This window comes from Equus quagga, chromosome 9, assembly GCF_021613505.1.
Source record: "Equus quagga isolate Etosha38 chromosome 9, UCLA_HA_Equagga_1.0, whole genome shotgun sequence".
NCBI lineage: Eukaryota > Metazoa > Chordata > Mammalia > Perissodactyla > Equidae > Equus > Equus quagga.
Genome location: NC_060275.1, coordinates 50,237,129 through 50,260,129, shown reverse-complemented (window position 1 = coordinate 50,260,129; position 23,001 = coordinate 50,237,129). Strand labels below are relative to the sequence as shown.

Genomic DNA, 23,001 nt, shown 5'->3' with positions numbered 1-23,001 from the left:
GAAAACACAACAACCAGAATTTGTGGGATGCAGTTTAAGCAGTACTTAGAGGACATTTATAGCACTAGACACCAATTGTACAAAAGAATAAAGGTCTCAACTCAATGCTCAACTGCCACCTTAAGAAATTAAACATAGAACAGCAAATGCAACCTATGGTAAACAGAATAAAGGAAATGAAAAAGATAAGAGCAAAAGTCAACACAATAGAAAACAAAAAATAGTAGAGAAATATAAATAATATCAAAGCTGCTCCTTTTAAAAGATTGATAAAATTAATAGCCCTCTAGTCAGACTGAAGAGAACAAAAAGAGAAGACATGTTACCAATATCAGAAATGAGAGAGGTGACATCACTACAGATTCTACAGATATTAACATGATATTAAAGCAATATTATGAACAACTTTATACCAATAAATTGGATAACTTAGATGAAATAGATAAATTCATTGAAAGACATCAACTACTAAGGCTCAGGCAGGAAGAAATTAATGACCTGAATAGCCCTATATCTATTAAAGAAATTGAATTTGTAGTTTAAAACTTTCCCACAAAGTAAACTCTAGATCCAGACAGTTTCACTGGTTAATTCAATTAAATATTTAATGAAAAAATTATACCAACTCTACACAAATTCCTCCTGAAAACTGAAGAGGAAAAAATACCTCCTAGTTCTTTCTATGGGGATAACGTTAATACCAAAGACAATAAAAACATTACAATAAAACTGCAGAACAATATTCCTCATGAATATAAATAAAAAAATTCTTAACTCAATATTAGCAAATCAAATCCAATAACATATAAAAATAATTATACATGATGACAAAATTAGGTTGATCCAAGGAATACAAGGTTGAATTAACATTGAAAAGAATCAGTCAATGCAAGACAACTGGATATTCACATGCAAAAAAATGAAGTTGGATCCTTACCTCACAGCACATACAAAAGTTACCTCAAAATGGGTCAAAGACCTAAATTAAAGAGTTAAAACTATAAAATTCCTAGAGGAAAACATAGGGGCCAATCTTCCTGATTTTGGATTTGGCAATGGTGTCTTAAATAGGACACTGAAAGCACAAGTGAAAAAAGAAAAAATAAACTGGACTTCATTAAAATTAAAAACTTTTGTGCATCAAAGGATGCTATCAAGAGAGTAATAAGACAGGGGGCTGGCCCCATGGCCAAGTGGTTAATTTCACATATTCTGCTTTGGTGGCCCAGGGTTTTGCCGGTTCACATCCTGGGCGTGGACACGGTACTGCTCATCAGACCATGCTGAGGTGGTGTCCCACATAGCACAACTGAAGGCACTTACAAGTAGAATATACAACTATGTACCGGGGGGGCTTTGAGGAGGAGGGGGAAGAGGAGAAGATTGGCAACAGATGTTAGCTCAGGTGCCAACCTACTGTTTTTTTTAAAAAAAGAGAGTAAAAAGGCAATCCAAAGAATAGGAGAAAATATTTGTAAATCATATCTCTGATAAGGTCCTAAGTATCAAGAATATATAAAGAATTCTTACAACACTCAACAGCAAAAAGGCAAACATCCCAATTTAAAAGTAGGCAATGGGGGCTGGCCCTGTGACCGAGTGGTTAAGTTCGCACGCTCCGCTGCAGGCAGCCCAGTGTTACATTGGTTCGAATCCTGGGCACAGACATGGCACTGCTCATCAAGCCACGCTGAGGCAGCGTCCCACATGCCACAAGTGGAAGGACCCACAACTAAGAATATACAACTATGTACCGAGGGGCTTTGGGGAGAAAAAGGAAAAAATAAAATCTTTAAAAAAAAAATAGGCAATGGACTTGAATAGACATTTTCACAAAGAGATATACAAATAGCAGACAAGTACATGAAAAGATAATTAATGTCATTAGTCATTAGGGAAATAGTTACAATGGTAAATTTGTGTTATATGTATTTGATGATAATTTTAAAAAATTGATCAAGGCAATTCATCATATTAAAGTCTAAAATGAAAAACTTTGTGACATCTCATTAGATGGAAAACCAGCATTTGACAAAATCCACCATCTGTTCTTGATCATAATTCCCAACATACTAGGAGTAGAAAGGGACTTTCTCAACTAGATAAAGGGCATCTACAAAAAAATTAAAGCACACATGATACTTAATGGTGAAAAACTGAATATTTTCACTCAAGATCAGGAACAAGGCAAGGACGTCAATATTCATGACTTCTATTCAACATTGTACTCAAAGTTTTAGCCAGTGTAATAAAACAAGAAAAAGAATGCATCCAGATGGAAAGAAGAAATAAATCTGTCTTTATTTGTAGATAGCACAATAGTCTATATAGAAAACCCTATGGAATCTACAAAAAAGCTGCTAAGACTAATAGGTAAGTTTAGTAACATTACAGGATATAAGATCAACATAAAAAAATCGATTATATTTCTATGACCAAACAATGAACAATTGGAAATTGAAATAAAAGTAAATATCACTTACAATAGAAAGAATAAATGAAATATCTATGGATAAAGTTTACAAAATATGTATAAGACCTTAACACTGTAAATTACATACTATTGCTAAAAGAATTTAAGGAAGATTAAGTAAATGGAGAGAAATTATATAAAATTTCCTGATGTATAGATTCAATGCAATCTCAATCAGAATCCAGTAGGTCTTTAATTTCTATTAAATTCTTTCTAAAATTCATATGGAAAGGCAAAGGACTTAGAACAGCTTAAAAAAGAAAAGGCTTTGGAAATGAAGGAAGTTGAAGGACTTATACTACCTAATTTCAAAACTTATTATAAAGCTACAATAGTCAAGACACGTGTACATTAAACCAAAAACTGCAGAATACACATTCTTTTTGAATGTGTAAGAAATATTCTTCAGGATGGATCACATATTAGGCCATAAAACAAGCCTTAATAAATTTAAGAAGACTGAAATAATACCAAGCATCTTTTCTGACCACAACAGTATGTAACTAGAGATCAACTACAAGAAGAAAACTGGAAAAGGTACAAATATATGGAGACTAAACTAAATACTACTGAACAACTATTGGGTCAATAAAGAAATCAAAGGAGAAAGAAAAAAATAACTGGAGACAAATGAAAATGAAAATATGACGTACCAAAATTTGTGGGATCCAGCAAAAGCTTACTAAGAGGGAAGTTTATAGTAATACAGGCCTACCTCAAAAAACAAGAAAAATCTCAGATAAACAATCTAACAATACACCTAAAGGAACTAGAAAAAAGAACGAACAAAGCCCAAAATCAGTAGAAGGAAGGAAATAATAAAAATTACAGTGAAAATAAATGAAATAGAGACAAAAAACAATAGAAAAAATCAATCAAACTAGCAACTGGTTCTTTGAAAAGATAAACAAAACTGAAAAACCTTTAGCTAGATTCAGCAAGAGACTCAAGCAAGAGAGAAGGTTCAAATAAATAAAATCAGAAATGAAAGAGAAGAAATTACAACAGACACCACAGAAATACCAAGGATTATAAGAGAATACTATGAAAAGCTATATGCCAACAAATTGGATAATCTAGAAGAAATGAATAAATTCTTAGAATCATACAACCTTCCAAAATTGAATCAAGAAGAAATAGGGAATCTGGATACACTGATTGTTAGTAAGGAGATTGAAACAGTAGTCAAAAACCTCCCAAAAAACAAAAGTCCAGGACCAGATTGCTTCCCTGGTGAATTCTATCAAACATTCAAAGAAGATTTAATACCTATCCTTCTCAAACTCTTCCAAAAAACTGAAGAGGAGGGGACACTTCCTAATGCATTCCACAAGGCCAACATTATCCTGATACCAAAACCAGACAGGGACAACACAAAAAGGAAAATTACAGGCCAATATCATTGATGAATATAAATGCAGAAATCTTCAACAAAATACTAGCAAATAGAGGGGCTGGCCCTGTGGCCGAGTGGTTAAGTTTGCGCACTCCGCTGCAGGCGGCCCAGTGCTTTGTTGGTTCAAATCCTGGGTGCGGACATGGCACTGCTCATCAAACCACGCTGAGGCGGTGTCCCACATGTTACAACTGGAAGGACCCACTACGAAGAATATACAACTATGTACCAGGGGGCTTTGGGGATAAAAAGGAAAAAATAAAATCTTTAAAAAAAAAATACTAGCAAATCGAACACACTACTTTAAAAGCATCATATACCATGATCAACTGGGATTTATTCCAGGGATGCAAGGATGGTTCAATATCTGCAAATCAATCAACATGACACACAACATTACCAAAATGAAGAATAAAAATCACATAATCATCTCAATAGATGCTGAAAGAGCATTTGACAAGATAGAGTACCTGTTTACAATTAAAACTCTGAATAAAATGGATATAGAAGGAAGGTAACTCAATATAATAAAGGCTATATATGACAAATCCACAGCTAAGATCATGCTCAATTGTGAAAAATTGAAAGCTATCCCTGTAAGAACAGGAAGAAGACAAGGATGCCCACTTTCACAGCTCTTATTCAACATACTATTGGAAGTCCTAGCTAGAGCAATCAGGCAAGGAAAAGAAATAAAAGCGATCCAAATCGGAAAGGAAGAAGTAAAACTGCCACTATTTGCAGATGACATGATCTTATATATAGAAAACCCTAAAGGATCTACCAAAAAACTAATAGAAATAATAAATGAATACAGTAAAGTTGCAGGGTACAAAATCGACATAAAAAAATAAGTTGCATTTCTATGCACTACAAAATGAACTAATAGAAAGAGAAATCAAGAATATAATCACATTTACAGTTTCAACAAAAAGAATAAAGAATAAAATACCTAGAAAGAAATTTAACCGAAGAAGTGAAAGACCTGTACACTGAAAACTTTGACATTGTTGAAAGAAATCGAAGAAGACACAAAGATATGGAAAGATATTCTGTGCTCCTGGATTGGGAGAATTAACATAATTAAAATATCCATACATCCTAAAGCAAAATGCAGATTCAATGCAATCCCTATCAAAGTCCCCATGACATTTTTCACGGAAACAGAACAAAGATTTCTACAATTTATATGGAGTAAGAAATGACCCTGAATAGCCAAACAAATCCTGAGAAAAAAGAACAAAGCTGGAGGTATCACACTCCCTGATTTCAAAACATACTTGGAAGCAAATAGTAGTCAAAACAGCATGGTATTGGCAGACAAACAGACACACAGAACCATGGAACAGAATTGAGAGCCCAGAAATAAACCCACACATCTATGGACAGCTAATCTTTGCTAAAGGAGCCAAGAACATACAATGCAGAAAGGAAAGTCACTTCAACAAATGGTGTTGTGAAAACTGGACAGCCCTGTGCAGGAGAATGAAAGTAGACCATCATCTTATAGCACACACAAAAATTAACTCAAAATGGATTAAAGACTTGAATATAAGACCGGAACCCTTAAAACTCCTGGAAGAAAACACAGCAATATGCTCTTTGATACTGGTCTTAGCAGCATCTTTTTGAATACCATGTCTCCCTAGGTAAGGGAAACAAAAGAAAAAATAAACAAATGGGACTACATCAGACTAAAAAGCTTCTGCACAGCAAAAGAAACCATCAACAAAATGAAAAGACAATGTAATAATTGGGAGAAGATATTTGCAAATATCTGATGAAGGTTTAATATCCAACATATATAAAGAACTCATACAACTCAACAACAAAACAAACAGCAAACAACAACAGCCAAATAATGAAAAAAAAACAACAACAAAAAACAAAATTAAAAAGTGGGCAAAGGATCTGAACAGACATTTTTCCAATTAAGATTTACAGATGACTAACAGGTACATGAAAAGATGTTCAACATCACTAAGTATTAGGGAAATGCAAATTAAAACCACAATGAGATATCATCTCACACCCATCAGAATGGTTATAATTAAAATGACAAGAAATAAGTTCTGAAGAGGATGTGGAGAAAAGGGCAACTTCATGCACTGCTGGTGGCAATGTAAACTGGTGCAGCCACTGTGGAAAACAGTATGGAGATTTCTCAAAAAATTAAAAATAGAACTACCATATGATCCAGCATCCCACTTCTGGGTATATATCCAAAGAACATGAAAACACTAATTTGAAAAGATATTTGCACTCCTATGTCCATTGCAGCATTATTCACAATAGCCAAGAATTAGAAACAACCTAAGTGCCCATTAGCGGAAGAATGGATAAAGAAAATGTGGCATATATGTACAATGAAATATCACTCAGCCAGAAAAAAAGATGAAATCTTGCTCTTTGTGACAAGATGGATGGACCTTAGGGGTATTATACTAAGGGAAATAAGTCAGATGGAGAAAGCCAAATACCATATGATTTCACTCAAGTGAAAGATAAAAACAACAACATCAACAACAAACAAACACATAGCTATAGAAATTAGATTGGTGGTTACCAGAGAGGAAGGGGGAGGAAGGGAGAGTGAAAGAAGTAAAAGGGCACATGTGTACAGTGATGGATGGTAATTAGTCTTTGTCATGGTGAACATTATGTAGCCTACACAGAAATCGAAATATAATTATGTACACCTGAAATTTAGATAATGTTATAAACTAATGCTACCTCAGTAAAAAAATAAAGTGTGGTATTAGCATGAAGATAGAAAACTAGATCAATGGAACAGCACAGAGACTGTAAAAACAGATCCATACATATATATCAATAAATATATGAAAAAAGGTACAAAGGATATTCACATGTAAAAATTAAGCTTTTATCCACATCTTGCTCCATATATAAGAATTAACAGGAAACAGGTCATAGACCACAAAATCTAAAAGTATAAAAATTCTAGAAGAAACCAGAGAATCTTTGTGACCTTAATTTAGCCAAAGATTTCTTGGAGATGACCAGAAAGCAAAATCCATAAAAAAAAAATGGTACTTCATTAAAATTATGAATTTCTATTCTCTTTTTTTTTTTTTCAAAGATTGGCCCTGAGCTAACATCTGTTGCCAATCTTCTTTTTTCTCTCGTTCTTCTCCCCCACAAAGCCCCCCAGGACAAAGTTGTATATTCTAGTTTTAGGTCCCTCTGGTTGTGCTATGTGGGACGCTGCCTCAGCATGGCCTGATGAGTGGTGCCATGTCTGTGCCCAGGATCCAAACAGGTGAAACTCTGGGCTGCCGAAGCGGAGCATGCAAACTTAACCACTCGGCCATGGGGCTGGCCCCGGAATTTCTACTCTTCAACTCTGAGAGAATGAAAAGACAAGCCACGGACTGGGAGAAAATACTTGCAAATCACATATCTGATAAAGGACTTACATATAGAAAGTAAAGAATGCTCATAACTTGATAATAATGTAAAAATAGCTCAATTTAAAAAGATTTGAGTAGACACTTCACTAAAGAAGATATATGGATAGCTGATAAACTCATGAAAAGTTGTTCAATATCACTACACATTAGGGAAATGCAAATTAAAATCAAAATGAGATTACAGCACCCATCTGTTAGCATTGCTGAAATTAAAAAGACTGGCCATACCAAATATTGACAATAATATAGAGCACCTGGAACTCTCACACAGTAGCAATAATATGGAACAGTTGGAACATTCACATAGTAGGAATGTAAAATGTACAAGCACTTTAGAAAACTCTTTGGCTGTTCCTTAAAACATTAAATATCCACATCCCATAAGACCCAAGGATTTCACTCCTAGGTTTTTACCTAAGAGAAATGAAAGCATATGTTAGATTTGTACACAAATGTTCACAGCAGCTTTATTTGTAATAACTCTAAATTGGAAATAACCTAATTGTTTATCAACAGATAAACAAATTCGGTATATCCATACATTAGAATAGTAACCTGCAATAAAATGTACTATACATGGAAAACATGGATGAATGTCAAAGGAATTATGCTGACTGGGAGGAACCAGGCCAAAAAGGATGACATACTGCATAATTCTATTTAAACAAAACTCTAAAAAATGCAAACAAGTGACAACAAGTAGGGGAAAGGGATAGGGGAGGAGAGGTGGGTGGGTCGGAGGCACTGACAGTAAAGGGGCAGGAGAAACTTTACGGGGTGATGAATGTCTTTATTTTGATGGTGGTGCTAGTTTCATTTCATATACATGTGTGTATATTTGACAAATATATGTCAAAACCAGTCAAACTGTACACTTTAAATATGTACAGTTTATTGTGTGTCAATTAACTTCAATAGAGCTGTCAAAACAAAAAAAGCTCATGATGGAATTTTCAGAGGACAGGATCCGGGCCCTCAAGTGCTTCCCTCTGAGTGTAAAGTGGTACAAATATTTTCAGGAGCTACTTGCAAATGGAGATCAAGAACATTTAAAACATGTATAAATTCTTATACCCAGTAATTTCACTCCAGGAAATGGAATAATCTGAAAGTGAAAATATTGCACAAAGATATTTATCACACTATTATACGTTACTATTTTGATCAATCTACTTTTTATTTATTTATTTATTTATTATATATTTTAAAGATTGGCCCTGAGCTAACATCTGCTGACAATCTTCTCCTCAAAGCCCCCCAGTACCTAGTTGTGGGTCCTTCTGGCTCTGCTATGTGGGACACCACCTCAGCACGGCCTGACGAGCGGTGCCATGTCCGCGCCCAGGATCTGAAACCGGCAAAACCCTGGGCTGCTGAAGCAGAGCGTACGAACTTAACCACCCAGGGGGGGGGGGGGGGGGGGGGGGGGGGGGCGCTACTTTTTATTTTTTATCAAAGTTATACAAGCACACAGTTTTAAAATAGCAAATGGTTCTACAAGGCTGGTTATGACAAATAGAAATTCCTGGCCCCTTTATGTAACTGCTCCAGAGGCAGTCACTTTTAAACTCTATTTTGAAATAAGAAAAATTGGTATTTTTTGATATTTTAGTTTTTGTCTTTAGGGAAAATGAAGATTTAGATTTCTCTTACCTCATCATCATCCCTCCTCCCCATTCTTTCTCTGACACGTGCACACGTGCGTACATACACACTCACACAAGTGCACTTCTGGTCTGTTCCTGTATTTTTCCATTCTCCTGATATAGTTAACATTGTAAATTTGGATCAATATTTAGAACTTGCTTTTCATGACTACTTTATTATAACCAGGGCTAAACGCCAGTCAGAAGTCTGTGCTTTGGGGAGGGGCTTATCCATTCTAATCCTCAGTGTAGGGTGATCTGGCTGGGCTTTTACCTTGCAAAATCCCTGATGTAGGTATCTTTGGGTCTCTGGGCTCAGGCTGGTCAGGTGCTCACAACAGACTCCTCCATCCTCCTGCCTAGAGGCAATATGCCCGGCTGCCGGGAGACTGGGAGCTGAGTGAGCACAAGGAGGCTTAAGGCAGGATGCCTCAACATTTGGTTCGTAAACTTTCACTTATCCTCCTATTTTCACTACAGTAACCCTGCCCTCAACTGTGCTGGTGTCCTTCAGACCAGAGACTCACTGTTTTAGTCTCTGAAGAAGAGAAGCCTCCAGGCTTCTGCCAGAGTGGGGAAGGATTGTCACTTGGTTCTGCAGATTCAAGCAGTTTTTAGTTTCACCTTTATCCTATTTTCGCAGCACCCAGTGAGGTCGATTCCCTTGCCTTTTGTAGATTCTGAAATTTAAATGGAGCTACATCTTGGATTTCTGCATTACTGGCTTTAGACTCAGCTTTCTCTGGTTGGCTAAGTCAGTTATCACTTGTCTATCCGTCTTCCAGCCTCCAAAATTTTGCTGTTGTTTTCTTTTCCTCTCCTGTTTTCTTCATCCTTGGCAGTTTAAGTCAAAACAAACAAAAAATCCTTTTACTGTCACTTAGTTTCAGAAGTGCTCAAAGATAGATGTGTTTTTTTTTTCACAATCTTTGGTCAAAAGTCAATCTACAAATAACGTAAATATTCAACAGCAGGAGAAAGGGGAAGCAAATTATGGTAGCTGTATTTTTGAATATTGCGTAGCTATTAATAGAAGTATTTATCATGAATTTTTAATAATGAGAAGGCTTTTGTTATAATGTTAGTTGATTTTTTAAATATTACTAAATTTAAATCATAGGCTGATTTCAACAACTTTTAAAATGTTCATGGAAAATGTGTGGGTAAAAATATACCCCTTTATTAGTTCATGGTTAATGGATGGGATTAGGGAGGATTTTATTTTACTTCTGTAATTTATAAATTTTTACAGTGCATAAATACTACCTTACTTTTCTTATCATTAATTAGATTATAATACACAATTATTATAGAAAAGATAGATAATACGTAATAAGACATATACACACATAAGCACAGTTTTTTCGATTACTCTAAAGCCCATGAGAATTATAAACTGTTAACATGTTGCCATATGTTTTCCTCCAAGTAAATTTACATACTATTTTTATAATGAAAATAAATAATATTCTTCCTCTTCGTGTCCACTCTTAGAGTCTTAGAGATATTAGTGGGCTAATGTAAGAAAGTTTAGTTTGGGGGCTGGCCCAGTGGCGCAGTGGTTAAGTTTGCATGTTCTGCTCCTCGGCAGCCTGGTGTTCACCGGTTCGGATCCCGGGTGCGGACATGGCACTGCTTGGCAAAAGCCATGCTGTGGTAGGCGTCCTACATATAAAGCAGAGGGAGATGGGCATGGATGTTAGCTCAGGGCCAGTTTTCCTCAGCAAAAAGAGAAGGATTGGCAGTAATTAGCTCAGGGCTAATCTTCCTCAAAAAAAAAAAAAAAGAAAAGAAAGTCTAGTTTGAACCACTGTTGAAATACATTGTTATCTGGAAGGAAAGGGGAGACCCCTGGGAGCCTCTCAGCTTTCTCACCTTAGTAAACAGAAAGGATTGGTTTACTAGATTTGTTAATTTTCAGCTTGAAAGACAAGAAGACCTCATGCAAATTCCTGGGGAGCAGTCAAAAGGATGAGCGAGAATGAGGACAGGATGCTTGGAGGCACTTGGATAGCGAACAGTGGTGAGGTGAGTATTCCTGGGGGAGGTGTTGGCAAGATTTGCCTGCTTTGCTTAGAATGAGTCCTGCCTATCAGCAAATATATGCCTTGTGGATCCCACCAAACAATGGCACTGGCTGACCTGTGAAACAGGAGCTGAGGAAAAATAGCTAATGTCTGATGGAGATGAGGAGTTTCTTCATTGGTTTCAGAGAAGCAGTCTTGTTTCAAAACCACATTCATTCATTGTCCCTGGGTTGGTGTTGCCATGGCGTTTAAACTAGTGACCTTTAGACAGCATTCCTCTGTGCGAGGTCCCCACCAAGAGGCAGCCCTGGAGAATGGATGTGGCAAGACTGCGATCAGTGGCATTTTGAGGATATCATGGCTGCCTACAAATATACCAGGAAGATTTGTAATACTCCATGTCAATTCCTCTTCAGAGGAATTGAAGCAGATCTCTTACCTAGCGCATTTTATTTTTCACTAATGATTTATTAACATCTTCCTTTTGTTTCAATTTGGAACACTGGAGAGCACCCTAAATTTACAAGTCTACCCTTTAGGAGACAAATCAGCCAGATATACTTTGCTACGTTAGATTTGGTTCCTAAATTGTGATGGATTCAAAAGGTGATAGTGAGTCTTCTGTCTCTTTGATCAGTCTGTTTATTTGGGGAAGGAAGAAATGGATTGTATTGGTCATTCAAGGTGAAAACAAGAGTCTCATTTTTATCACCAGATTAAAAAAAATCCCCCAGCTGTCAGTAGGTAATCTTATCTTCTCCATTTTGGGTTTTAAGATCCTATCTAAATGAATTATTACCAGCAAAATTATTTTTTAAAAATTATCATTAGAGACAGAAGATGTAAGTGATCCCTGCCTGTTGGACGATGGATTTCTTTTGGGGAACTTGAAAACAATCATTAAGATCAATTTAAATGCCTATTTGCTTTACAGTGATTAACGACAAAGTGACCTTTGAGGAAGGGTATGTTTTAGAAAGTTTAGCACCAAAATTGGGTCTGCCAGCCCTTTTAGGGGATGAGTTTTAAATAAATTATTCTGTTTACTGAGGAACCGACCATGCTACAAACTTCAATAGTTCATTAAATTTTCAATTTTTTAATAACATGATAAAAGTGGCTCATTTGAAGTTTTTGGGTTGCTATTAGGTATGTCCAAACCGTGCAGTATTTTGCATTCCTGTAAACAGACAAGAGTCAAGGCATTAATTTGGTAAGATAGAATAGTTGACTGCAGGGGAAATGTTGGAAGTAAAATTTGAAAATTGTGATGATTTTCTCTTATTTTTAAAGAAAAGGTGGTATAATAGCTTCCTTGACACTTGACTATTCAGAGCAGTTCTGTTTAGGTACATAATAGAACAAGAAACACTTATACCGTGCTTCCTATGTATTAGGTATTTTTCTAAAAGTTTTATATCAATATTAAACAACACACCCCAGGACAATAGTCTGAGGTTAATACTACTATGCACTCCTCTCTCTTTTTAATTAATAAACTTTATTTTATAGAGAAGTTTTAGATTCACAGCAGAATTGAGCAGAAAGTACAGCGATTTCCCACATACCCCCTGTCGCTCCACGCACAGCCTCCCCCACATCAACATCTCCCGCCAGAGTGGTACACGTGCTGGGGACCCTACACTGACATGTCATCACCATCCAAAGTTCATAGTTTACACTGAAGTTCACGCTTGGTGTGTCCATTCGATGGACTTCGACAGATGTATCCACCACTGTAGTGTCATACAGAACAGCTTCAATCCCTTAAAAATCCTCTGTGTTCTGTTTATTCATCCCTCCCCCCAACCATTTTTTACTGTCTCCATGGTGTTGCCTTTTCCAGAATGTCACATAGTTGGAATCATTCAGTAAGTAGCCTTTTTAGTTGGCTTCTTTTACTTAATAACATGCATTCAAATTTCCTCCATGTCTTTTTGTGGCTTGATAGCTTATTTCTTTTTTAACACTGAATATAATCCCATTGTCTGGATATACCACAGCTTATCCATTCACCTACTGAAGGACATCTTGGGTGCTTCCATGTTTTGCCCATGACGAATAAAGCCACTATAAACATCTGTGTGCAGGTTTTTGTGTGGACATAAGTTTTTAACTCCTTTGGGTAAATCCCAAGGAGCACAACTGCTGGATCACATGGTAAGAGTACGTTTAGTTTTGTAAGAAACTGCCAAACTGTCTTCCAAAGGGGCTGCAGCATTTTGCCCTCCTGTGAGCAATGAATCAGAGTTAATGTTGTTCCACATCCGCATCAGCATTTGGTATTGTCAGCGTTTTGGATTTTGGCCATTCTAATACATGAGTAGTGGTATCTCATTGTTTTAATTTGCAATTCCCTAATAACATATGATGTTGAGCATCTTTTCATATACTTACTTGCCACTTATATATCTTCTTTGGAGAGGGGTCTGTTAAGGTCTTTTGTTCATTTTTTAATTAGGTTGTTCATTTTTTATTGTTGAGTTTTAAGGGTTTGTTGTATATTTTGGATAATAGTCCTTTATCAGATGTGTCTCTTGCAAATATTTTCTCCCAGTGTGTAGCTTGTCTTCTCATTCTTGTGACATTGTTTCACAGAACAGAAGTTTTAAATTTTAATGAAGTCCAGCTTGTCAATTATTTCTTTCATGGATTGTGCCTTTGGCACTGTATCTGAAAAGTCAATACCATGCCCAAGGTTACCTGGATTTTCTCCTTTGCTGTATTCTAGAAGTTTTATAGTTTTGTTTTTATATTTAGGTCTGTGATCCATTGTGAGCTAATTTTTGTGAAGGGTGTAAGGTCTGTGTAGATTCATTTTTTTGCATGTGGATATCCAGTTGTTCCAGAACCATTTGTTGAAAACATTATCATTTCTCCATTGTATTGCTTGGCTCCTCCGTCAAAGATCGGTTGACTATATTTATGGGAGTCTATTTCTGAGCTCTCTATTCTGTTCCATTGATCTATTTGTCTATTCTTTCCCCAATACCATACTGTCTTGATTACTGTAGCTTTATAATAAGTGTAGAAGTTGAGAGTCAGTCCAACTTTTTTCTTCTCCTTCAAAATTGTGTTAGCTATTCTGTCTTTTTTATCTCGATATAAACTTTCGAATCAGTTTGTCCATATCCACAAAATAACCAGCTGGGATTTTTATTGAGATTGCATTGAATCTATAGATCAAGTTGGGAAGACCTGCCATCTTCACAATACTGAGCCTTCCTATTCATGAACATGGAATATATCTCCATTTATTTGGTTTTTCTTTAATACGTTTCGTCAGAAGTTTATAGTTTTCCTCACATAGATATTGTACATATTTTGTTAGATTTATACCTAAGTATTTCAGTTTTGGGGGTACTAATGTAAATGGTAATGTGTTCTTAATTTCAAATTCCACTTGTTCATTGCTGGTATATAGGAAAGTGGTAGATTTTTGTATATTAACCTTGTACCCTGCAACCTTGCTATAATCACTTATTAATTCCAGGAGGGTTTTTTTGTTAATTCTTTCAGGTTTTCTGCATAGACGATCATATCATCTGCAAAGACAGTTTTATTTCTTCCTTTTCAATCTGGATACCTATTATTTCCTTTTCCTGTTTTACTGTATTAACTAGGACTTCCAGTATGATGAGTGGTGAGAGGTAACATTCTTGCTTTGTTCCTAATCTTAGCAGAAAAGCTTCAAGTTCCTCACCATTAAGTCTTATGTTAGCTGTAGCTTTTTCATAGATATTCTTTATCAAGTTGAGGAAGTTCTCCTCTATTCCTAGTTTGCTGAGAGTTTTAGATCATGAATGAACATTGGATTTTGTCAAACGCTTTTTCTGTAGCTATTGATGTAGTCGTGTGATTTTTCTTCTTTAGCCTGGTTGATGTGATTAACTGATTTTCAGATGTTGAACCAGCCTTACATACGTGGGATAAATCCCACTTGGTCATGGCCGGATTTTATTTGCTGATACTTGTTGAAAATTTTTGCCTCTATATTCATGAGAGATATTGGTCTGTAGTTTTCTTTTCCTGTTATGTCTTTGTCTGGTTTTAGTATTAGGATAATGCTGGCCTCATAGAATGATTTAGGAAGCATTCCCTCTGCTTCTGTCTTTAGAAGAGATTATAGAGGATTGGTATAATTTATTACTTAAATATTTGGTAGAATTCACCAGTGAGCCCATCTGGGCCTGATGATTTCTCTTTTGGATGATTATTAATTATTGATTCAATTTCTTTAATAGATATAGCCCTATTCAAATTATTTATGCCTTGTGTAAGTTTTGACAGATTGCGTATTTCAAGGAATCAGTCCATTTCATCTAGGTTATCAAGTTTGTGGGCATAGCATTGTTCATAGTATTCCTTTATTATCCTTTCAATGTCCATGTGATTTGTGTGATATCCTCTGTTTTATTTTTGATATTAGGCTTTTGTGTCTTCTCTCTTTTTTTCTTAGACTGATTAGAAGCTTATCAATTTTATTGATCTTTTGAAAGAAACAGCTTTTGGTTTTGTTGATTTTCTCTATTGATTTCCTGTTTCCAGTTTCATTGATTTCTGCTCTAATTTTTATTAATTCTTTTCTTCTGCTTACTTTGGATTTAACTGCTCTTCTTTTTCTACTTTGGCAAAGTGGAGGCATAGGTGATTGACTTTAGATCTTTCTTCCTTTCTAATATGTGCATTCAGTGCTATAAATTTCCCTATAAGGGGCCAGCCCAGTGGCACAGTGGTGAAGTTCACACATTCCACTTTGGCAGCCTGGAGCTCACCGGTTTGGATCCCGGGTACAGATATGGCACCACTCGTGAAGCCATGCTGTGGCAGGCGTCCCACATATAAAGTAGAGGGAGATGGGCATGGATGTTAGCTCAGGGCCACTCTTCCTCAGAAAAAAGAGGAGGATTGGCAGCAGATGTTAACTCAGAGTTAACCTTCCAAAAAAAAAATAAATTCCCTATAAGTACTATTTTCACTGTATCCCATAAGTTTTGATAAGTTGTATTTTCATTTTCATTCAATTTAAAACATTTTTAAGTTTCTATTCAGATTTCTTCTTTGACTCATGTGTCATTTGGAAATGTGTTATTTAATCTCCAAATATTTTAGGAATTTCCAGCCACCTTTCTGTTACTGATTTCTAGTTTAATTTCACTGTGGTCTGTGAGCAGACATTGTATGACTTTTATTCTTTAAAATTTGTCAAAGTGTGTTTTATGATCCAGAATGTGGTCTATCTTGGTGAACGTTCATGTGAGCTTGAGAAGACTGTGTTTTCGGTTGTTGTCAGATGAAGTAGTCTAGAGATGTCAAGTATATTCAGTTGATTGATGGTGCTGTTAAGTTCGACTATGTCCTTACTGATTTTTTTGCCTTCTAGATCTGTCCATTTCTGATAAAGGGGAGTTGAAGTATCCAACTATAATAGTGGACTCATCTATTTCTCCTGTGATTCTATCAGTTTTTGCCTTGTGTATTTTGATGCTCTTGGTACGTATATAAACATTAAGAATTGTTATATCTTCTTGCAGAATTGACCCCTTTATCATTGTGTAATGCCTCTCTTTATCTGTGATAATTTTCCTTCTCCTGAAGTCTGCTCTGTCTGAAATTAATAAAACTACTGCTGCTTTCTTTTGATTAGTGTTAGTATGATATATCTTTCTCCATCCCTTTATTTTTAATCTATATGTGTCTTTATATTTAAAGCAGGTTTCTTGTAGATAACATACAGTTGGGTATTGTTTTTTATCCACCCTGACAATCTCTGTCTTCTAATCTGTGTATTTATACCATTGATGTTTAAAGTGATTATTGATCTAGTTGGATTAATATCTACCAGATTTATTACTGTCTTCTATTTGTTGCCCTTGTTCTTTGTTCCTATTTTTGTCTTTCACATATTTCCCCTCTTTTCCTAGCATGTAAGTTATACTTCTTTTTTCACTGTTTTTAGTGGTTGCTCTAGAGTTTGCACTATATATTTTATAGCTAATCCAAGTTGACTTTCAAATAATACTATACCACTCAGCAGTAGTGCAAACACCCTATAATAATTAAATATTCCTAATTCCTCCCTCTCATCTTTTCTATTATTGCTGTTATTCAATTGACTTATACTCAAATATATGTGTATATATTTGAACATATTATTTCTATTATTACTTTGAAACAAGTATTATCTAACGATCAAATAAGAATAAGAGAAATAAAAGTTTTAATTTTACCTTCATTTATTCCTTCTCTGATTCCCTTCTTCATGTAGATCTGCGTTTCTGACATATGCAGTTTTCCTTCTCTCCAAAGGATTTATTTTAACATTTCTCACAAAGCAGGTCCACTGGAAAAAATTCCCTCAATTTTTGTTTGTCTAAGAAAGTCTTTATTTCTCCTTCACTTTTGAAGGATACTTTCACAGAGCACAGAATTCTAAGTTGGTGGTTTTTTCTCTCAAATAAAAATATTTCACTCTACTCTCTTCGTACCTTCATGGTTTCTGAGTAAGAGTCATATATAATTCTTATCTTTGCCCCTCTATAGGAAAGAGGTTTTTTCCCCTCTGGCTTCTTTCAGGAATTTTTCCTTGATTTTCTTTAAATATGATATGCCTAGGTGTAATGTATTGGGCATTTATCCTGTTTGGTCTTCTGTGAGCTTCCTGGATCTGTGGTTTGATGTCTGACATTAATTCAGGGAAATTCTAGTCACTATTGCTTTAATTATTGCTTCTCTTCTTTTTTCTCTTTCTTTGCTTTCTGGTATTTCCATTAAGCATATATTAAACCTTCTATAAAAATCCAAGTTTTTGGATATTCTGTTCTGATTTTTTTCAGTTTTTTTTTCTCTTTGATTCCAGTTTTGGAAGTTTCTATTGTTATATCCTTAAGCTCAGAGATTCTTTCCTCATCTGTGTCTAGTCTACTAATGAGCCCATCAAAAATATTCTTTCTGTTACAGTGTTTTTGATCTCTAGCATTTCAATTTTTATTCTGTCTTAGAATTTCCATCTCTTTGCTTACATTATCCATCTGTTCTTGCATGCTGTCTACCTTTTCCATTAAAGTCCTTAGCATATTAATCATAGTTTAAAAAAATTCCTGGTCTGAAAATTGCAACATTCTTGCCATATATATCTCTGGTTCTGAAGTTTGTTCAGTCTCTTCAAGCTATGTTTTTTAATTTTTACTATGCCTTGTAAATTATTGTGGAAAAGTGGACATGTTGCACCGGGTAAAAGGAACTGTGGTGAATAGGCCTTTAGTAATGTGATGGAGAGTTGAGCGGGGAGGGGAAGCACTCTACTGTCCTATGACTTGGTCTCAGTCTTTTGGGGAGCCTGTGCCCTTGGACTGTGAACTTCAACAGTGCTTCTAAGTTTCTCTCCCCCTTATGTGGGAGAGGAGGCCTAGAGGGAGCTGGAGTTGGGCATTTCCCTCCCCCAGGTAGGTTAGGCTCTGATAAAAACCCAGCAGGTTAGGTTCTAGTAAAATAGTTTCTCCTGAGGGCAGGTCTTGTTAAGAACAGAATGCTCTGGCCTATTTCAAAATGGTTTCCTTTCCCCTCTCTCTGCTAGAAGCACGAGGGGATCTTTCTCCAGTATTCACTGTGAGGAGCTGGTAGAGCTCCAGGCGGTAAAACTCACAAAAGTGTGGAGGCCTCCGTATAACTGGGTTCTTCTGAAGTTTTTAATTCTCTGACTTGTCCTTACTGAGCTTCCAGCAATCCATCAGTTACAGTTAGGTTTTCCTAACCTATGACTGGTTCCCATGGAGGTTTCTGCTGGTGGGTTTCTACTCCAGTAAGTTGTGATTCTCTATATCTGTCTGTCTCTCCAATTTTGGGGGCAGTGGTTTGCCTTGTGACCTTCCTTGCCTCTCTGAGTGATTTAAGAAGAGTTGTCAATTTTTAAGTTTGTTCAGCTTTTACTTGTTGTTAGAACAGAGTGGCAACTTCTAAGTTCCTTACATGCTGGACAAGAACCACCCACTATCTTCTTTTTAGATAGAAACCATAGGTACAAAGACATTTAGTAATCTGATCAAGGCCCCCCAGCTAGTATCTGGCTGAGCCAGAACTTGAATTGAGATGTTCTGGCTCAAGAATCTGTCCTCTTAACCACCATACCATTGAGGAAAACAAGCTAGTTGAGCTATTGGGGGAAGGAGGAATATGTTTTCTTACCATGAGATCTTTCATGTCTACTAAGTTTACATTTTTGGAAAATTTTCTAAAAGAATTAAAGGAACATCTGCCAGAATGGTTGGTTTGAAAATAGTGATTACTAAAACTTGAAGTAGATACTACAAGTAAACATTTTAGGGTAAAAGAAAAAAATCACTCCTAAACCTACCATTTTTACAGGTTACATTTCAGTGCTTGTCCATCTTCGTGAATATTATACATGGGTATTATGTATTCAGTGTTTTCACTTAACATTCTATCATGGGAATTTCCCCATGTTTCTGTAATTCTTTATAAGTGACCTTTAATAGTTGAATAATATTCTACCTTGGTGATGTGCTGTAATTTACAAAAGCATTCTCTTATTGTTTGATGTTTGATAATTGATATTTGTCTGTACAATGATAGATAATGTTCCACAACTGCTTTCCTTCCATTGAGTGATTTCATTCAGGATAGCCCCAGCATGTGATTACTGGGTCAATGGGTATGGATAGATGTATAACTATTGCTGTATTAGTTTCCAGAAGAGTTACACCAATTTTCTGGGCTTCCAGCATTGTATAATTATAGAAAATATAATTACATAAAAATATTATATATACATGCATGAAAACCTCTTAGATGTAAGTGCGAGGACAACACCAGGAGACTCTGAAATATGGACTGATGCATGACTTCTTTTCAGATGTTCAGTTTATGTTACATGTTGCCTTGCATACAGGAGACATTCCATAGATATTTATTGAATGGATGGATGATGGAGGGATGGATGACATCCAACTGATTCCTACTAATTAACACACAGAAAGTTAGTGGCAAAGTTGAGATGATATTTTGATTTATAATATAGAGCTCTTTCACCTACCATAACTGCAGTTTTACTTCACTCAGCCAACATTCACTATATACGTAGTATGTGCACAGCAAAGTTTGGAAGCTGGTGGTACTACTATTAATAAATCATACTTCCATTCATCATGGACCTCATAGTTTGGGAAACTCACATATCTTTCTGGATCAAGTTCTCATTTATAAAATGAATATAGTGACCACAGAAATGTCTTCCAACTCCTGGATTCTGTGATCTTCTGAAACTCTAAATTTCCCATTTCTAGACACTAAGACTCTAGAGGAAGCTTATTTTAAAGAGCATTTTAAAGGAATTGGTGATTCAGGATAATAGTAGGGAATTTTCTTTTTTATCCTCCTCATTCATTCATTCATTCATCATTTATCATTCATTGAACACATGCTAAACACCAAACATTTTTAAGTGCTAGGAATAAAAATAGGAATAAGTCCTCTTCTCTTAAAAAGTCTACAGTCCAAAATGGGAAGGCTTTTTGAAGAGGAATAGTTTGGCAATACAACAGTACTGTACACAGTGTTTATGTGTATGTGAATGTGATGTGTTTACTCAACTATTCTAGCCAAAACTTAAATGGAGTGGTCTCCAGTATAAAGTAGAGGAGGGAATCAGCTAATATCGATTGATTCAAGCTTACCCTCTAAATGTTCCCAAAAGTTGATGGAAAATATCATTGAATCTTGTAGGTTTATCATGGGGAAAAATGCTTGTAGCATACTTTCCAACATCAAGATGAAAGAGGACATATGAATGTGGACTCACCATTTCTCTTCTTCTACTTGCACTCCTATGGACTGGAACTTACTGGGTGTTTTATTTTCCCCCGTTTTGTCAGGTTCTTCAGCATCATCCACCTGAAGAAATAATTTAAAAAGTAGAAGTGCTCCATGTTAGTCATCTCACTTGAAAACCAAATACCACATTTTGTTAGAAACATCGGTAGTATTACTGGAATGTTTTGTGATTTATAACCTTTTCATTCAATATTTGTGTATTTGCCAAGAGCCATTACTCCATTATTAGTGTGCTCTTTGACTCTGTTCATCTTTGTAAAATGCAATTTCGTTCACTGTCTATGATTCCTCTATAGAATTGTGAGCATGTACTTACCTGTGAGCACTGTGTTAGAAGAGAGCACTACATGGAAACGTGTTCTTGGAAGTTTTGAATTTGCAGATAACAAGATACAAAAGAAGGAAGAAAATTCATTTACTGTAGTTAGAATTGTTGATATTGGGAGATAGAGGTATTAACTTTATTAAAATAAACCATAGAGGAGGGGGCGGGACCAAGATGGCAGAGTGAGTAGTCTTCTTTGTCTCTCCTCCTTCGAATCTACAACTAATTGGACATTCACTGGTTAACAAAGGATATCCAGATAGCATCTCAAGACGCCTGAGAGACCCGTGCTGCTATACATCGGAAGGTGGACGGACTTCCCCCCAGGAGGAGGTGGAGATAGGTGAAAACTCTCCAACCCCGACCCCCAGACAGCCTAGTACCTGCAACAGGCTCTCTTCCAGTGGACTCCCCCATAGCATCGCCACGCACCAAGGGCAGGAGTGTGCACTCACTGGTGTAGTGACGGTGGAAATAGGTGACAACAGCCCTACCTAAGCCCCCCGCGATTACACCTAAGCCCAGGGGAAACTCCACGGTCCTGCACCCGCCGGCAGGGAAAGCTTCTGCTTGCCATTAGCAGGGAGGCCCCACCTAGCATTCGAAACACCGGGAAGCTCCCAGGGAGCGGATTCCCCAGCAGGGCACCAGCCCACCAGCCGCTGCCAGGCTCACGGACTCTGGTTATGCATGGGACAGTGCAAGAGGTGCCCAGAGTTCCCGTGGACATGCTTGGGGGCTGGGTAGAGCTCCAGAATCCGGCTCTGCGGCCCAGGGGGAAACTCCAGGGTCCCACACCCACCAGCAGGGAAGGCCTCTGCTCGCCATTAGCAGAGAGGCCCTTCCCGGCATTCAGAACACCGGGAAGCTCCCAAAGAGTAGAATCCCCGGCAGGGCAGCAGCCCACCAGCCGTTGCCGGGCCCACAGTCTTCAGCTGTGCCCAGGACGGTGCAAGAGGTGCCCAGAGTTCCCATGGGCGTGCTTGGGGGCTGGGTGGAGCTCCAGCACCTGGCTCTGAGGCCCAGGGGGAAACTCCAGGGTCCCGCACCACTGGCAAGGAAAGCCTCTAGTCGCCATTAGCACAGAGGCCCTGCCCAGCATTCAGAACACCGGAAAGCTCCCAAAGAGCAGAATTCCCCACAAGGCAGCAGCCCGCCAGCTGCTGCCGGGCCCAGAGACTCTGGCCGTGTCCCAGACAGGGCAAGGGGCTCCCAGAGATTCCGTGGGAGTGGTTTGGGGTTGGGTGGAGCTCCAGTGGAACAGCTATGTGGCTCAGGGGGGAACTCCAGGTTCCCACAGCAGCCTCAGCAAAAGCCTCTGCACAGCACTAGTGGAGAGGTCCTGACCAGCAATCACAAGGCTGGAAGGCCCTGGGGCAAAAGTAGCACAACTAGGTGAGCTAACCACAGACTGCAGAGGATACCCATAGCTCTGTTGGGACCTATAGTGGACAAGTGTGATCTTGTGGGCTCTGCCAGTGACAGAGCTGCGATTATAGGTGATCCTGCTCCCGGCTGCTGGGAAAGCCCATAACACCACTGCAGACCCCAAGGAGGGAGCGCGTCTAGGTGGTCTGCAACAGTAGGCACCAGCAGCCTGAGGCCCCCTTGCGATTGCCCCCACAACTGACAAGGGACCCCACAGGACCACTGTGACTACGAGGAGGGGCCCAGGTCCAGTCAGTAACAGCTGACAGGGTTCCTGGTTGGTGCAGTCTAAACAGCTGCTCCCCTCCACACCAGTTGCAACAAGTGGAAGCAGTGACTAAACTCTATCTCTAGGTGGAGGCATAAATCCATGCCATTAAGCAGTATGAAAAAATATATTAAATCCCCAGAACAGAAGGAAAATGA

General features: G+C 37.5%; 1 protein-coding gene across 2 annotated transcripts in view; it reads right to left on the bottom strand.

Moving 5' to 3' along the window:
• The window catches only part of DLGAP1 (DLG associated protein 1), a 319,750-nt gene that overhangs the window by 36,410 nt on the left and 260,339 nt on the right, over positions 1-23,001 (bottom strand). For both annotated transcript variants that reach the window (XM_046672047.1, XM_046672048.1), the window contains one exon: positions 20,791-20,882. In XM_046672047.1, the coding sequence (XP_046528003.1) occupies positions 20,791-20,882 (92 nt within the window). The remainder of the gene's footprint in view (positions 1-20,790; positions 20,883-23,001) is intronic.